Source organism: Propithecus coquereli, unplaced genomic scaffold, assembly GCF_000956105.1.
Source record: "Propithecus coquereli isolate 6110/MARCELLA unplaced genomic scaffold, Pcoq_1.0 Scaffold407, whole genome shotgun sequence".
Taxonomy (NCBI): Eukaryota; Metazoa; Chordata; class Mammalia; order Primates; family Indriidae; genus Propithecus; species Propithecus coquereli.
The window spans coordinates 165,531-179,211 of NW_012149808.1; the positions used below are offsets into that span (position 1 = coordinate 165,531).

General features: G+C 32.3%; 1 protein-coding gene and 1 pseudogene across 1 annotated transcript in view; one reads left to right on the forward strand and one right to left on the reverse strand.

Moving 5' to 3' along the window:
• The window catches only part of CAPS2 (calcyphosine 2), a 49,298-nt gene that overhangs the window by 4,756 nt on the left and 30,861 nt on the right, over positions 1–13,681 (forward strand). Inside the window, 5 exon segments of the mRNA XM_012652981.1 lie at positions 945–1,054; positions 5,727–5,776; positions 7,447–7,492; positions 7,583–7,708; positions 9,060–9,236. Of these exon segments, the coding sequence (XP_012508435.1) occupies positions 945–1,054; positions 5,727–5,776; positions 7,447–7,492; positions 7,583–7,708; positions 9,060–9,236 (509 nt within the window).
• LOC105817321 lies at positions 1,572–1,931 on the reverse strand (annotated as a pseudogene).

Consider the following 13,681-nt stretch of genomic DNA (forward strand, 5'->3'; position numbering starts at 1 on the left):
ATAAGGATGAAGTATAAAATAAAATATACAAAATTTTGGCGACAGATGTAGTCATCTGATCTTTATTTCGTAAATATTTGCAAGCTTACTATTTTCAACATTCTCTCGCAAGTATTTTTACGAATCACCACATAATATTAATTGGAGGATTCACTCTGTTTTATTCTTTGTATTAGATGAAGAATACTGTTTGCTAAAAATATTTTCATCAGCCCACTCTGGCAAAACCAGAACTGATAAAGGTTTAGAAAAGGAGTAAAGAAAATAAATGTATATCTCAGTGTGGTAGAGAAGAGGGACATGCGTTAATTTCCTATTGCTGCTGAAAGATTATCATAAACTTAGTAGTTTAAAACAACATAAATTTATTACAGTTCTGGAAGTCAGAATGGGTCTTAAGGGGCTAAAACTAAGCTGTCAGCAGGGGTGGTTCCTTCTGGAGGCTCCACGAGATATTCTATTCCTTGTCACTTCTGCCTTCTGGAAGTTTCTCATGGCCTCTTTCTCCATCTTCAGAACCAGCTGCATAGCATCTTCGGTGCTCTCTGACCAGTGCTTCCATCCTTACATCTCTGTCTCACTCTGATCTTCCTGCCTGCCTACTAAGGACCGTGCTGTTTACTTAGAGTCCACTAGATAATATGGGATAATTTTTCCATCTCAAAATTCTTAATCACACCTGAAAAGTACTTTTTGCTATGTAAGGTAACATATTAACAGGGTCCAGGGATTAAGATGTGGACCCCTTTGGGGACACATTATTCAGACTGCCATAGGACATGATCTAACTATCCTAGAAATAGTTGATTTGAGTGAAAGAAATATTTAATAAAAGTGATAAACCACATGATTTCTTTCCATGTAGTATTATTATGTAATTTGTATGGATTATTTAAAATTAGGGTAAGAATTATTATTTTATATTAACTTTCCATTTTTCAAAGTATACCGCATGATAGCTACACGAACGTGAATGGATTTAGAGGTTAAAGGAGTTGCTGCTGCTTCTAGGAGCCAAATTCTGCCATTCTCTGGAAGAAAGAAGTCATTACAAGTATGTAAGCTATATAATTTTCCTCTTTCAGGATGATTCAGTAAATAATTTTCTGATGCTTTCTTTAAGTTTTTACGATGACTTATACTCACAAATATTCAGGGTAAACATTTCTTAGATTTAGAGAATGGAACTACCAAAATTGAAGATAATAATTACATGAAAATTTGCCACTGCTTGAGTTAGTTTTATTTTTTAAAAATAAGCTTATTGTCTTATTAGTGTTATATGAAAAATTATCTATTTATGTACATAAAATATAAAAGAAAAATAGTCAAATAAGAAAATATATCAATATTTCCAACACTAAGAAACACCCTATGAACATTTTAGTGGATTTACATAATTGCTACCCCAATGTAAACTGCATATATAATTTTGTATCCTGCTTTTTTATATAACATGAGGAATAGCATTTTTATTTATTTATTTTTTTGATTTTATAACTTTATTCAAAGTGTGATGGTGGTTTTATAACTTTATTTGCTATATCTGACAATCAGCGGTTAGTTCTCATCTACGTCGACTGTAGATATTTGAAAGTGGTAACAGGTACACAGGTAACCAAAGTATAGATCTTGTTTGGTGAGTCTTCATACTCATTACGTTTTCTGGACAACCGCACATGGATCTGGTATGGGACGTTCCCTATTCCTTTGGCCCAGACAGTTTTGTTGAGCCTGGTATCAATGCGCACATGTGGAGTTCCTATCTCCTTCATGGCAAATTTTCGGATCTCTTTGAGTGCCCGAGGGGCATGCTTCTTGAAGCCCACTCCATGGATGCGCTCGTGAATGTTGACGGTGTATTCTTGGGTCACCACCTCGTTGATGGCAGAACGGCCCTTAATCTCACCATCCTTCTTTGCGGGAGCCATTCTGCTGGTTCCAAGTTAGAAAGCAGCAGTTTTACATTATTAAAAACTTTAAAAATACTTTTAATGGTTATATTATATAATGTACAATATAGTTGATATTCAGAGGAGGCTTGAGAGACCGTGAACCAAACTTTCTTTAAAGTATACTTTATGTTTATTTTAAAATTTTATTTATATATATTTTTTAGAGACAGAGTCTGGCTCTGTCACTCAGGCTGGAGTGCAGTGGTGCAATTGTAGCTCACTGTAATCTCAAGCACCTGGGCTCAAGTGATCCTCCCGCTTTGGGCTCCCAAATTGCTGGGATTACAGATGTGAATCACTGTACCTGGCCATTACGTTTATTTAAAATGGAATCTCAGTAACTGGATTCTTTTGAATTTATTTATTTTTTACTTATCAATGTGCTTAGCACAATGCTATATGTTAAAGACCTAGCAATAAATGAGATGAAAAGACTTTGCTCAAGGAGCCTCTAGTTTCGTAGGCAAAATTTATAATTCCAACAGCGTTAAATTCTACTACAGAAATATATACAAAATATAAACAAAATATATGGAGGTTCAAAGAAGAGGCAATGGTTGAATGTGGGGTTAGAGAAAGTTTCAGTGAGAAATGATATCTGTATTCATTGGAAGAATGTACAGAATTCTGATAGGCAAAAAGGTGCAGAAGGCAGCCAGGGTAGTAATGATTATATGTTTAAAAATATGGAAGTATGAAATAGAGATCACTTAAATTTCTATTTTTATATTTAAACCAAAATTAAATTATTTTGGAGAACCAATATTACATTTTGTGGTAGCTAGGTAGGAAGAGAATCTGGGCTTCTAGTATTAGGACTTTCTTCTTGTCAACCTTCATAATATTACTGTTGTATATGTCATTGATTAATTAAGTGTAAGCCTGAGCTTACTTTGTCCATGTATCAATCACAGAATTGGGTAAATATCAAATTTAATTTGGAAATATATAAAAGTGATATATATCTCCTTGCTATTATTATTCTAAATACTGAATACCTATTGCTTATTAGTGATCACTGTAAATGTTTGATTAATTTATAGCACTTAATTCTTATAGCAGACCTTTGAGGTGGGTACTATTATTCACATTTTTAGATACGAAACAACTGAGGTTCTACTTGCCAGGATTTTGAACTCCAGTTCTGACTTCAAGACCTGTGCTCTTTAGTTTGTGTTGAACCAATTTCCTTAGTTGAATTAGTTAATGCTTTTAGGTTCTTATGATCTATTGTGGTATGAGTTAAATCTGAATTCCTTGATAATTTGAGTAAAAGAAGCTGTTGTTGTTAGTCAAAATATCAAGCACAGTATTACAACCTTTCTGCCCGATTGTTTGGTTGTATTATCGAGGTTTCAGTTTTTTCCTGGTTGATTGTTAGGAAAAGCTTAAGGTTTAAGTTCTTAAAAGAATGATTGCTATAGTTACCTTTTTCTGCTCAAATAATTATCTCTCTATTAGGAAGGTCCAACTGGTGGTAGAGTTAGGTATGCTTATTTTAGAACTTGTTCCTTAAGGAAAAAATAATCCCAGATATCCAGATTATTGTCTCTTAGAGTTTATCTGCAAAGTGTCAGTATAGTCAATACCAAATTATTAGATGCTATTTCTGAAATGAAATGGTGTAAAAAGAGCCAGAAATAAAACATAAACTCTTTTTAAAAAAATGATACTTAATGCTAAAAATAGCATCATTACAAACACTAACAATGGATAAATACATGTAGGAGATAAGACCACAAAAAGTTGTTCAGCCCCTCTGATAATCAAGGAAATGCAAGTTAACATAATGATATATCTTTACACCTGTATTAAATTAGGGAAAAAGGTAATATTAAAAGTGCTCACTCAGAGCTGGCGATGATGCATTGTAAATTGGTGCATGATTTGAAACATGATTGGTAGTGTGTTTTGAGCTATATAATTTTTTCAATTATTTGATCCAGATAATCTCGGTCCTGATATTTCTAAGAAAATAATCCAAAATGTAGAAAAAAAAGTTAAATAAAGGTATTTTGAAGTACTTTTTTTAAAATAGTGAAAAAAATTGAAAAATATGTAGCAATTGAGAAGTATTAGATAAATTATTGCACCACCTCTAGATGAAGTATTATGTAGACATAAAAATGATTTTAAGCGATAATGTAGAAATAATGTATACTAGATGAAAAAGACAGTATGCAAAAATATCCAACTTTTTCCATAAAGGACCAGGTAGGAAATATTTTTGGCTTCATGTTCATGGATTGTGTACTCTCCGTTGCAGCTTTTCAACTTTGCTATTGTAATGTGAATACAGCCATAGACCGTTGGCAAATAAATGAGCATGGCTGTGTTCCAGTAAAACTTTGTTTTACAAAAACAGGACTGTGAGCCATTGTTTCCTGATCGCTGGCTTAGGGATGTATAAACTATAAATTATCTTTATTCTGAATTGTCGAGCATAATCCTTTTGGAACTAGACAAGAAAGGTAACTGCCATTCTAATGCTATTATGTTTGGGACTTTAGAACAGTGGCTCCCAACCTTTTTGGCACCAGGGACTGGTTTCATGGAAGACAATTTTTCCATGGACTGGGTTGGGTGTGCGGGAGCTCTGTGGCCCTGGGGTTGGGGACCGCAACTTTAAGAAGACTATATGTGTTTACTAAAACATTTTCTGAGGAATAATAATTATGATTATGACTCTATTTAGCTTTCTAAAGTTTTTTTCTATTTTTATTCTTAAAGTTAGATGATGTCATGATGTTTCACAAATAAAGAAAATCTTTGATGTGCGATGAAAATTTTTTGCTCTTTTAGGCTGTGTCATATCTATATTTTTCTATTTAAATGATTATTTTTTAATTTTACCACTTCTCCATTTTATTTATTAGAAAAGTATTTAAAACTATGACACATTAAAGTTAATACAGAGTTAAGTTTGTATTCTCTTATGGTTAGGGTCAATTAGAGTGATAAAACTCAGTCTTGAATGGAATTTCTATACTTCCTATCAATATCACAAAAAAAATCACATGACATTTCAGAAATTAGGTTTATGTGCTGATGGATGAATTATTTTCTGTTTTTATTAACTTGAGCTTTTCCTGAGACTCACACATATTATTTATTCCATAGTGGCTAAGACTGCTGTGATTTTCATGTCTTCGAACAGCTTTTCAGCAGTAAGATTGAACATTTACAAGCACACAAACATGTATATATAAATTTGTCACTTCCTAGCTTAAATCTTGCAGTGTCTTCCCATTACCTTTAGGACAAAGTCCAAGTGCCTTAATTTGTATTAGAATGTAGCAGCTTGGCTTTGGCTCTACCTCTTCACACTCTGGATTTTACCCCCTTCCAAATGCTAACTCTTGCCTGTGGGCCTGTGCAGCACAAGTCCTTTCCTGGCTGAAGCAGTTTTCTCCCTTCTCTTTTAGAACTTCCTTTAAAAGATGTATTTTTTTTTTTCTGAAAAGCTTCCTAAATTCCCTCGAGTGGGCTGGGCACACATGCTATGAAGTTGCTCTGTCATAGACTTATTTTTGCCATTATTGTTTATTTGAGTGAATGCCTTCCCCAGCAGACACAATGCTATGTGGGCTGGAATTATCTGTCTTGCTTGCCATTTTATCTGTGTCTCACGGACAGGAAGAAGGGGCTTAATAAGTATTTCTTATGTGGATTTTACTGAGAAAATTATAGCTTTATTGCATTTGCTCATTGCTTATCTCTTAAAGTATAACGAGTATATTTATACTGATTCTATTTTTTTTTTCATTACAGCAAAAATGGACTTCCGAATCATGGGCAAATCAGAATTCCTGCCCACCAGTGTAAGTCACATTTCAAAACATTTGAACAATTTAATGGGCTTGTATTTATGACACATTGATTAGTTAAAAAAGAAAACAAAATTATACATGTAGCTATGATGGTGAGCCATAGAAAAATCTATATGCATATGGGTGGTCTGAAAATAACTATGCCAAAAGTAAAATAGCTCTTGTGATAAGTAATATTTCTTTTGTTTTTTATGTTCTTTAATTTTATTTTTATATTTTCCTGAAAAAGTTAAAATATTTTTTCATTTAGAAAATTCAGCTAAATGCATTTATTAAAGAAATATATTAAATGTTTTCCATTTTATAATTGGTTTAGCCAAATGAATTTAAAGATAAATTGGCCTGTGCTTTAATTTAGAGGAATATGGCAATTTTACAAATCTTATTAAAATTATTTTATTTTTGGACCAGAATACATTAATTTATGTTTTATATTTTATATTATTTTTGCCTTTTAAAATTTGAATGATATGATTTTTATATTCTGTCAAGTATTTTAGACTACAGGGATTCTTGGAAAATAAAAATTAAAAAGTCAATAATTTACTAGGCTGAACCACATAACATTGACATTTGTAGAGATTAAAAATGAACAAACATCAACAACTTCCTGTGGTTCTATGTAATAGAAACCTGTATGCTCATCTAGACATGAAGAAGAGAGTTGGGTGCAAGTGCTAGATATAAGATATTGAGTATGTAACAATGATTGTGCCAGTTGTGTGCTGCGAAATGTTTAACAACTGGTTTTCTCAAAGTGTATTATATGTTTATTATAAATTTTACTTGTTCATTATAAATAAATTTAAGTATATATTAAGTTTATTATAACTTTTACTGATAAAAAGGATGTGTAGCAATCTACAAATACTGATAAAATATATAAACTCATTAACATAGATCTCAGATAGCCAACGGATTCTCATAGAATGCTCTCTTGGTTTTTTCTTGAACTCTGTATCGCTAGCTAACCTATGGTTGCAATTAATGAACCAGTGTAGTTCCAACGTGAATGGTGGTTGTTATTTTCATTTACTGTAAAGTGATGTGAATGATTTCTTTGCTGAATCAAATAATAGTTTTGAATACCAAAGCAGTATTTCCTCAGTTTATTTTGATGCTATTCACTGTGTGATAGCTATAGACATGGCACACTTTTAAGTTTAATCTGCATTATTAACATTTTCTCCATCACTTTTTTAAGTCTCAGAAATCAACAAAATTATAAATCAAGACCGATTTACAACATTTGCCAATTTCAGTATAAATAATCCCACCCTGTTTAATTTCAAGCTATCTGTATATTAAGAACATCATTGAGCATAAAGTTGGAAAGGATGCACACTAATATATTACCAAACAGATATGATAGACATAAATAACCTTAATCATTAGGAAATGATTAATTTTGAGTATTTATTACTTCTGTTTTTAATATAATTTAATGATAAATTCATATTATTTTATTTTTAATGCTGCCTATGTTTAGCAACCAGCTTGAAAAATTACTGAACGTTTAACAAAAGCCTGTCACAAGACAGTAGGAGCCAGCACACCATTGACTTCAATGTACCTTTTTATATAAGATATAACATATATGATTTGCAATTATTGAAATCTCATTTTAAAAAGTTATGGGATGCATAGATTATTTCTTTCAGGGTTCCACGACTTGATTTGGGAAGCCTTGTTGACTCTGATGATGAGGTAATTTTTACTTAGTATTTAATATAATAAACATTCATACACAATATTACATATAGCATATAATAAGTATAATTACCTTTTATTTTTTAGGATGATTTTTCATATATTCCACTTAGTACAGCACAGGTTCATTTTAACCCACCAAATTCATCTTCTACTCTTGGCTGGGTCACACCAGGTCAAATACCACATACTCAGCATCATCTATATGAACTGGTTAGTATTTATTTGCTTATTACCATCTTACAGAATTGTAGTATGCATTATTAGCACAGTATCTACTCCAGAAGTTTTATTGTATCTATGTTTTGCCAAGTTTAAATATTTTATATATTCAAATCCCAAGCAATAATGCTGGTGAAATAATTTTACTTCGTTTCACATTTTTTTCACACAAAGGAATGGTATTTCAAACATTTTGATGAAATTGGTAAAGTACAGGTATATTCTAATATGTAATCCAGGGATTTTAAAAATATGGCAGAATATTAGATCAGATCTTGCTAGTTTAACGATGTATTATAAGATTAGTGTCTTGGAAACGGAATCATATTTTAGGCTACTGGAATACTGGGGAGTAAATAAGTAGCTATGCTAATTCCAAGTTGTTTCCTTGGGACAAGTTAATACTTCAGACATAACCAGTGTAAGTAAATATACTATTCCATGATGTTTCCTTGGGGCATATTTATACTTCAGACGTATCTAGTGTTTCATTTCATGTTATGAATACAGGCTCTGACTAGTATTCTAAGTAGGGCTTTCCTGTCTTTATTAGTCTTCCTCCTGTAGTTGGCTCTCATCATGTTCTCCTCAGTTTTGTTTTGAAAACTTGCATGAATAATACCCTGGTCTGTATCTTGCTATGGTTTTTACCCTGAACCTTTACCTCATCCTTCTCTGTGTTAGATTTGTATATCCTCAATACTTTTCAAGGGTTGGACTGGCTTTATATGCTCCTTTTGGAGTGTCTGTCCCTCCCTGGGTCAATATTTATGCCCTCATAGGTACTTAGTAGTTCTTTTAGGTTTCTTTTATCCACTGGTTTTATTATCTCTCACTTATATGGAAATGTGGCAGGGAACCAAATAATACCAGAAGGTAGAATATGTCAATAGTCTAGAAATGGCAACCAGTGCTTCCCAGCATTAATGATCTCCAGTCCCCATGTCTGTTCTGGAAAACAATGATTAACAATGAAGTTCTTCTGGGGCAGGAAAAATAAAGCTTATCTAAAACTCCTGAGAAGAAAGAAAAGTCGATTTTTCTCCTTTTGGATTCTTTTAGAACCATTACTGATCTTCAGCTAGAAAACATGGTACATGCTTACTGATATTTAAGGTGAGTGCCCATTCCAAGCAGTTCTCTCTGCTCTGATTTGGTCAGTGATGTTGTACCAGCTGAATGTTTTAAATATCACCTGTATTTAGAGCATAGATTATAATGGTCTGTCTTTTAGACATAAATGCTAAGGTAAATGGTAAACCTGTTAATGTCAATAAGGAAAATAATAATTATTTTGATTTCTTTTTTGTGGTGTATTGCATGCTTTTCTTTCTACCTATAGGAACAGGACGTGATACCTGAAAATTTACCAGCACCAACAGAAAAATATAAACTAAAATATCAGCAATATGAAACTGAAATGAGAGAGGGATATAGGCAGTTTAGTCAGAGAAATGCAGAAAAGACAAAATCAAATATCACTTATCAACAATCTCCCAGAAATAAGATAGATAAAAAGGTAATGTATGAGGCTTTATAAATTTCTAATGAGATTAAAAAAAACTGCACATATTACAGAAATGTCTTTTTGTCTGATATGTCTTGCTGTTAGTCATAGTAAGATAGTAGCTAACATTTATTTCTGTGTTTCAGGGACTATTTTATGTATTTTGCTTAGAACTATTTCATTCTTCACAAAAATTTTAAAGGATTATTATCACCATTTTCAGACACAAAACTCGAGCCACGTGACTTAGTTATCTTTTTTCTGTTAGAAACTTTTCACTTGTCTTGAGATTGGAAATAAGACAATCTTATATATATATTTAATTATATGTATATATGATATATATTTAATTATATATATATTTGATATATATTTGATTTAGCTGTCTTGAACTTGGATGGTCTCAAAGTCTAAGTTTTAAAGCTGAAAAGTGGTTTCAGACTTTATAGTGACCTCGTTTTATTCTAAAACTGTCATCACTTCATGATTGTCTTTGCCTAATTTTGGGAAATTTTTTTAACATCATGAATTACTGAAATTGTTATGATTTCATTTAATGTTAATTAGGTATAAATTCACTATTCATGAATATAAAAAGCAAATTAAACATAATAAGTTTAATGGCTTTCATAAGAAAAAGTCAATCTTGATTTTTGAAAAGAATTGTTTAGAAATGTAGTATACAATAGTACTGACCAAAAGAAGAGGACGCTTGAATAGAATTCTTAATTCAGTTAACTTTCTATAAGAATAATATATTTTCAGGGAAGTCTGATGGCTGCAGTTGCTTAGCATTTTCCTGTAGGTAAAAAAAATGGTAAATTGATAGATAGGTGTATCATGTCAGCTATGTTTCTTTAATCCATGTATGAACTATCTAGAACTAAATAAATCACATAGTGTTTAGCTGAAAGAGTAATAAAATTCATGGGATTATTTGATCTTTTTAATCTTACAAGAATTTTTCTAAACCCAAACAGATGTACACAAATATGGTAACCTGGTGTCTATAATACTAGGGAAGATAATTTCACAACCCTTTAGCATCTGGTCATGTATCATTAATATTTGCAAGATATACCATGTGATATTTATATCACTGTAAATATGCTGGGAAAACAGAATGAGGGTTTCTGTAAGCATTTGTTTTATTGAGTGGCAGCAAAATGATTCTAAATATTTTCAAAGTAAAACTTTTATTTCCTTGAACACAAGTTCAAATGGACATTTGTTTACTTTTGGTTTAAGAGAGGAATGAATCTCATTTGCAAATCTTTCCATATAATTGGTAAATATATATATATATATAGTATGAATAAAGAGGTTTTTTGAAGCCAACATGTGCATATTTTCTGCTGGGAAAGATACTGTTTTGTTTCTTTAATTTTTAAAATCTACATTAAAAGTGTGAAATTATTATGTTTAATATGTTTTGGTAGTCTTACAAAAGAACTTCTATAAAAAAGGTTTCCTTAGATTTACTGTATAACAATCATGTACTTACGGGGTTTGAGCATTTGATGTCTTTTTAAGTGTATATCATTTTAAGAATCAAAACTGCTGTATAAATGGATTATTAGTAAATTCTGTGACAATTATATGAATTAACTCTGTAATAGTAATCTCTGAAAATAAAAGTCCCTGATACCAGTCTCTCTTTAAAGCAGGGAGCTATATGTAAATTGATTCTCTTTACTGATAAAGAAAAGCTAAGGTTACATATATTTAAGATCCAGGACAATAACTAATGACCATAGCTGATGGTTATAACAAATCAGGCTGATACATGAATCAACTGATAATCAGTTGAACAGTAAAATAAAAGTTTGAGCATCTGGTCAGGGCCTCAGGCTGCTTCCACTCATGGTGGAGCCTGACGGGGAGCCAGCGTGTGCAGAGATTACATAGCGAGCGAGGAAGCAAGAGAGAGAGGGAGCAGGTGCCAGGCTCTTTTGAATAACCAACTCTTGGGGGAGCTAATAGAGCGAGAATTCACCCACTTCTGAGAGAAGGCATTGATCTATTCATGAGGGATCCACATCCATGAGCCAAGCACCTCCTACTAGGCCCCGTCTCCAACACAGGGGGATCAAATTTCAACATGAGGTTTAGACGGGACAAACATCCAAATCATAACATTTCTAATGGCAAATTTCCTTTTTTGAGTTTTCCTTCCACTTAGTATAAAAAGGTGATGAATCTCTTGTCAAATTGTTTTGCTACCTAAAATGTAAACTTATGTGTGCATAATATGTTTTTAAAATAACGAAACATCTTTAAATAAAACATGAAAATCATTAAACTTCAATTTCATATAAAATATCTTAATTTCCTAATCGTACTTAATCATTCCAGATATATCTTTTTTCACCCATGCTATTAAAAAAACCACCTCTTAGTTTTAGAAATGATCACTATAATTCATTCATTTATTATTTATTATTTCAACAAATAGTTATTGAATGCTTAACTATATGGTCAGAGTTAAAGGGAGCCTGGGAGGCAGATCAGAGGGCCTCATAAGCCGTGTAAGGACTTTGCCTTTTACTCTGAGGCAGAAAGCTGATTTGTTCTTTTGAGAATGAGTTTTATTGAGAATAGGGCAAAGCTGGAAGCAGGAACACCTTTGAGCAGGCTGTCACAATAATCCAGACAAGATATGATGATGATGGCTTGGACCCAGGTGGTGGTAGCAGTGTCCTTGAGTAAGAAGTGGTCTCACAAGGTCATATTCTGGATACATTCTGAAGGTAGGGCTAAGATTTATGGATGGATTGGTTGTAGGCTTGAGAGAAATGGAAAATCAAGAATGATTCTACATGGATGAATCTGCAGGACACTGTGCTAAGTGAAATAAGCCAGACCCAGAAAGACAAAATACGAAATGTTCTCACTTACAAGTGGAATCTAAAAAAGTTGAATCATAAAAGCAGAGAGTAGAATGTTGGTTGCCAGAGTCTGGGGGCGGGGGGTGTTGAGTAAATGGGGAGATGTTAGCCAAAGGGTCCAAATTTTCAGTTATAAGATGAATAAGTTCTGGGGATCTAATGTACACATGGTAGCTGTGGTTACAAATACTGTATTTTTTACTTGAAATTTAATGAGGGAGCAGGTTTTAAGTGTCCTCACCATGTGAACACACACAGACACACACACAGACATACACGAATGGTAACTATGTGCGGTGATGGATGTGTGAATTAAGTTGATCGTGGTAATCATTACACAATGTATACATATATCAAATCATCATGTTGTACACCTTGAATATACACAATTTTTATTTGTCAATTAAATATTTTTAAATTAATTTTAAAAAAAGAATGAGTCTAAAGCTTTTGGCCTGAGCAGTTCCTATTAACTGGAGTTGGGGGAAGACCACAAGGAAGTCTGGATTGGGGAAGTTAAATTTGAAGTACCAAGCGGAAATGTCACTGTTTTCCTTTTGTAGAAGGTTGAAAACCAGCTGAAAGAAAATAAAATCCTTTCAAAAGTTTTTTTCAAAGCAAACATAATGTAGTGCTTTGCTTATACTTAAATATATATATTAAATTAATATGCTCAATTTACCTTATGTAATGCTAGGCATCTTTTTGGTACCTGTATAAATAAATCACTACATATAAAAAACAGGTATATTAGTGGGTAAATAAATAAAACTATGAAGTGTCCTCATAAATTGATTTTCAAATAGTAAATATTTAACCAAGGTTCATTATTCGTTTATTGAATAAATATTTATCACATGCTCACCATGTGTGATCCTGTTTTGGCGCCAGGGATAAAAATGACAAACAAGGTTCCTGTCCTCATGGAATTCACATTAGGAGAAACAGGCAATAAATCACTAACAAATATATTAATATAATAATAATTTATATAGCAATCAAAGGTCATAAAGACAGAGTGTGAAGATGGAGTGTGACCTTTCAATGAAAATCTAAAGTGAAAATAAGCCCTGGGGGTAAAAACTCTTGAAATTTATTAAGTTTTTGACAAGTTGATACCATGTTGGGACTTTTTTGTTGTTGTTAAGGTAGTTTAAGCACATCTCATATTCTAAGAAAAATTTGTTGCTTATCTCTTTAGCATCCCAAAGAATTCTTACCTCAAAGATTACACTCATCTTTTAATATTTTATTTATGAATTTAATTTTATAATGGAATGGACATGCCCACATTTATTAATTTTGCAAAGACTTAACATGGACAATAATAGTTATAATAGTTGCTACTTTTTATTTAATACTGTGTCACATAATTTTTACAAGTGTTGGACATATATTATCTCTTAATCATTTTGGTGCAGTAGTTACTATTATTAATTTCTATTTTGTCTATGAGTAAACTGAAGCACACAGAGGACATCTAGCTGGAAAGTGGAAGAGATGGGTTTAAACATAGGCAATGCAATTGACAGAGGCTGTACTCTTAACCCCTGTACAAATAATCACTGA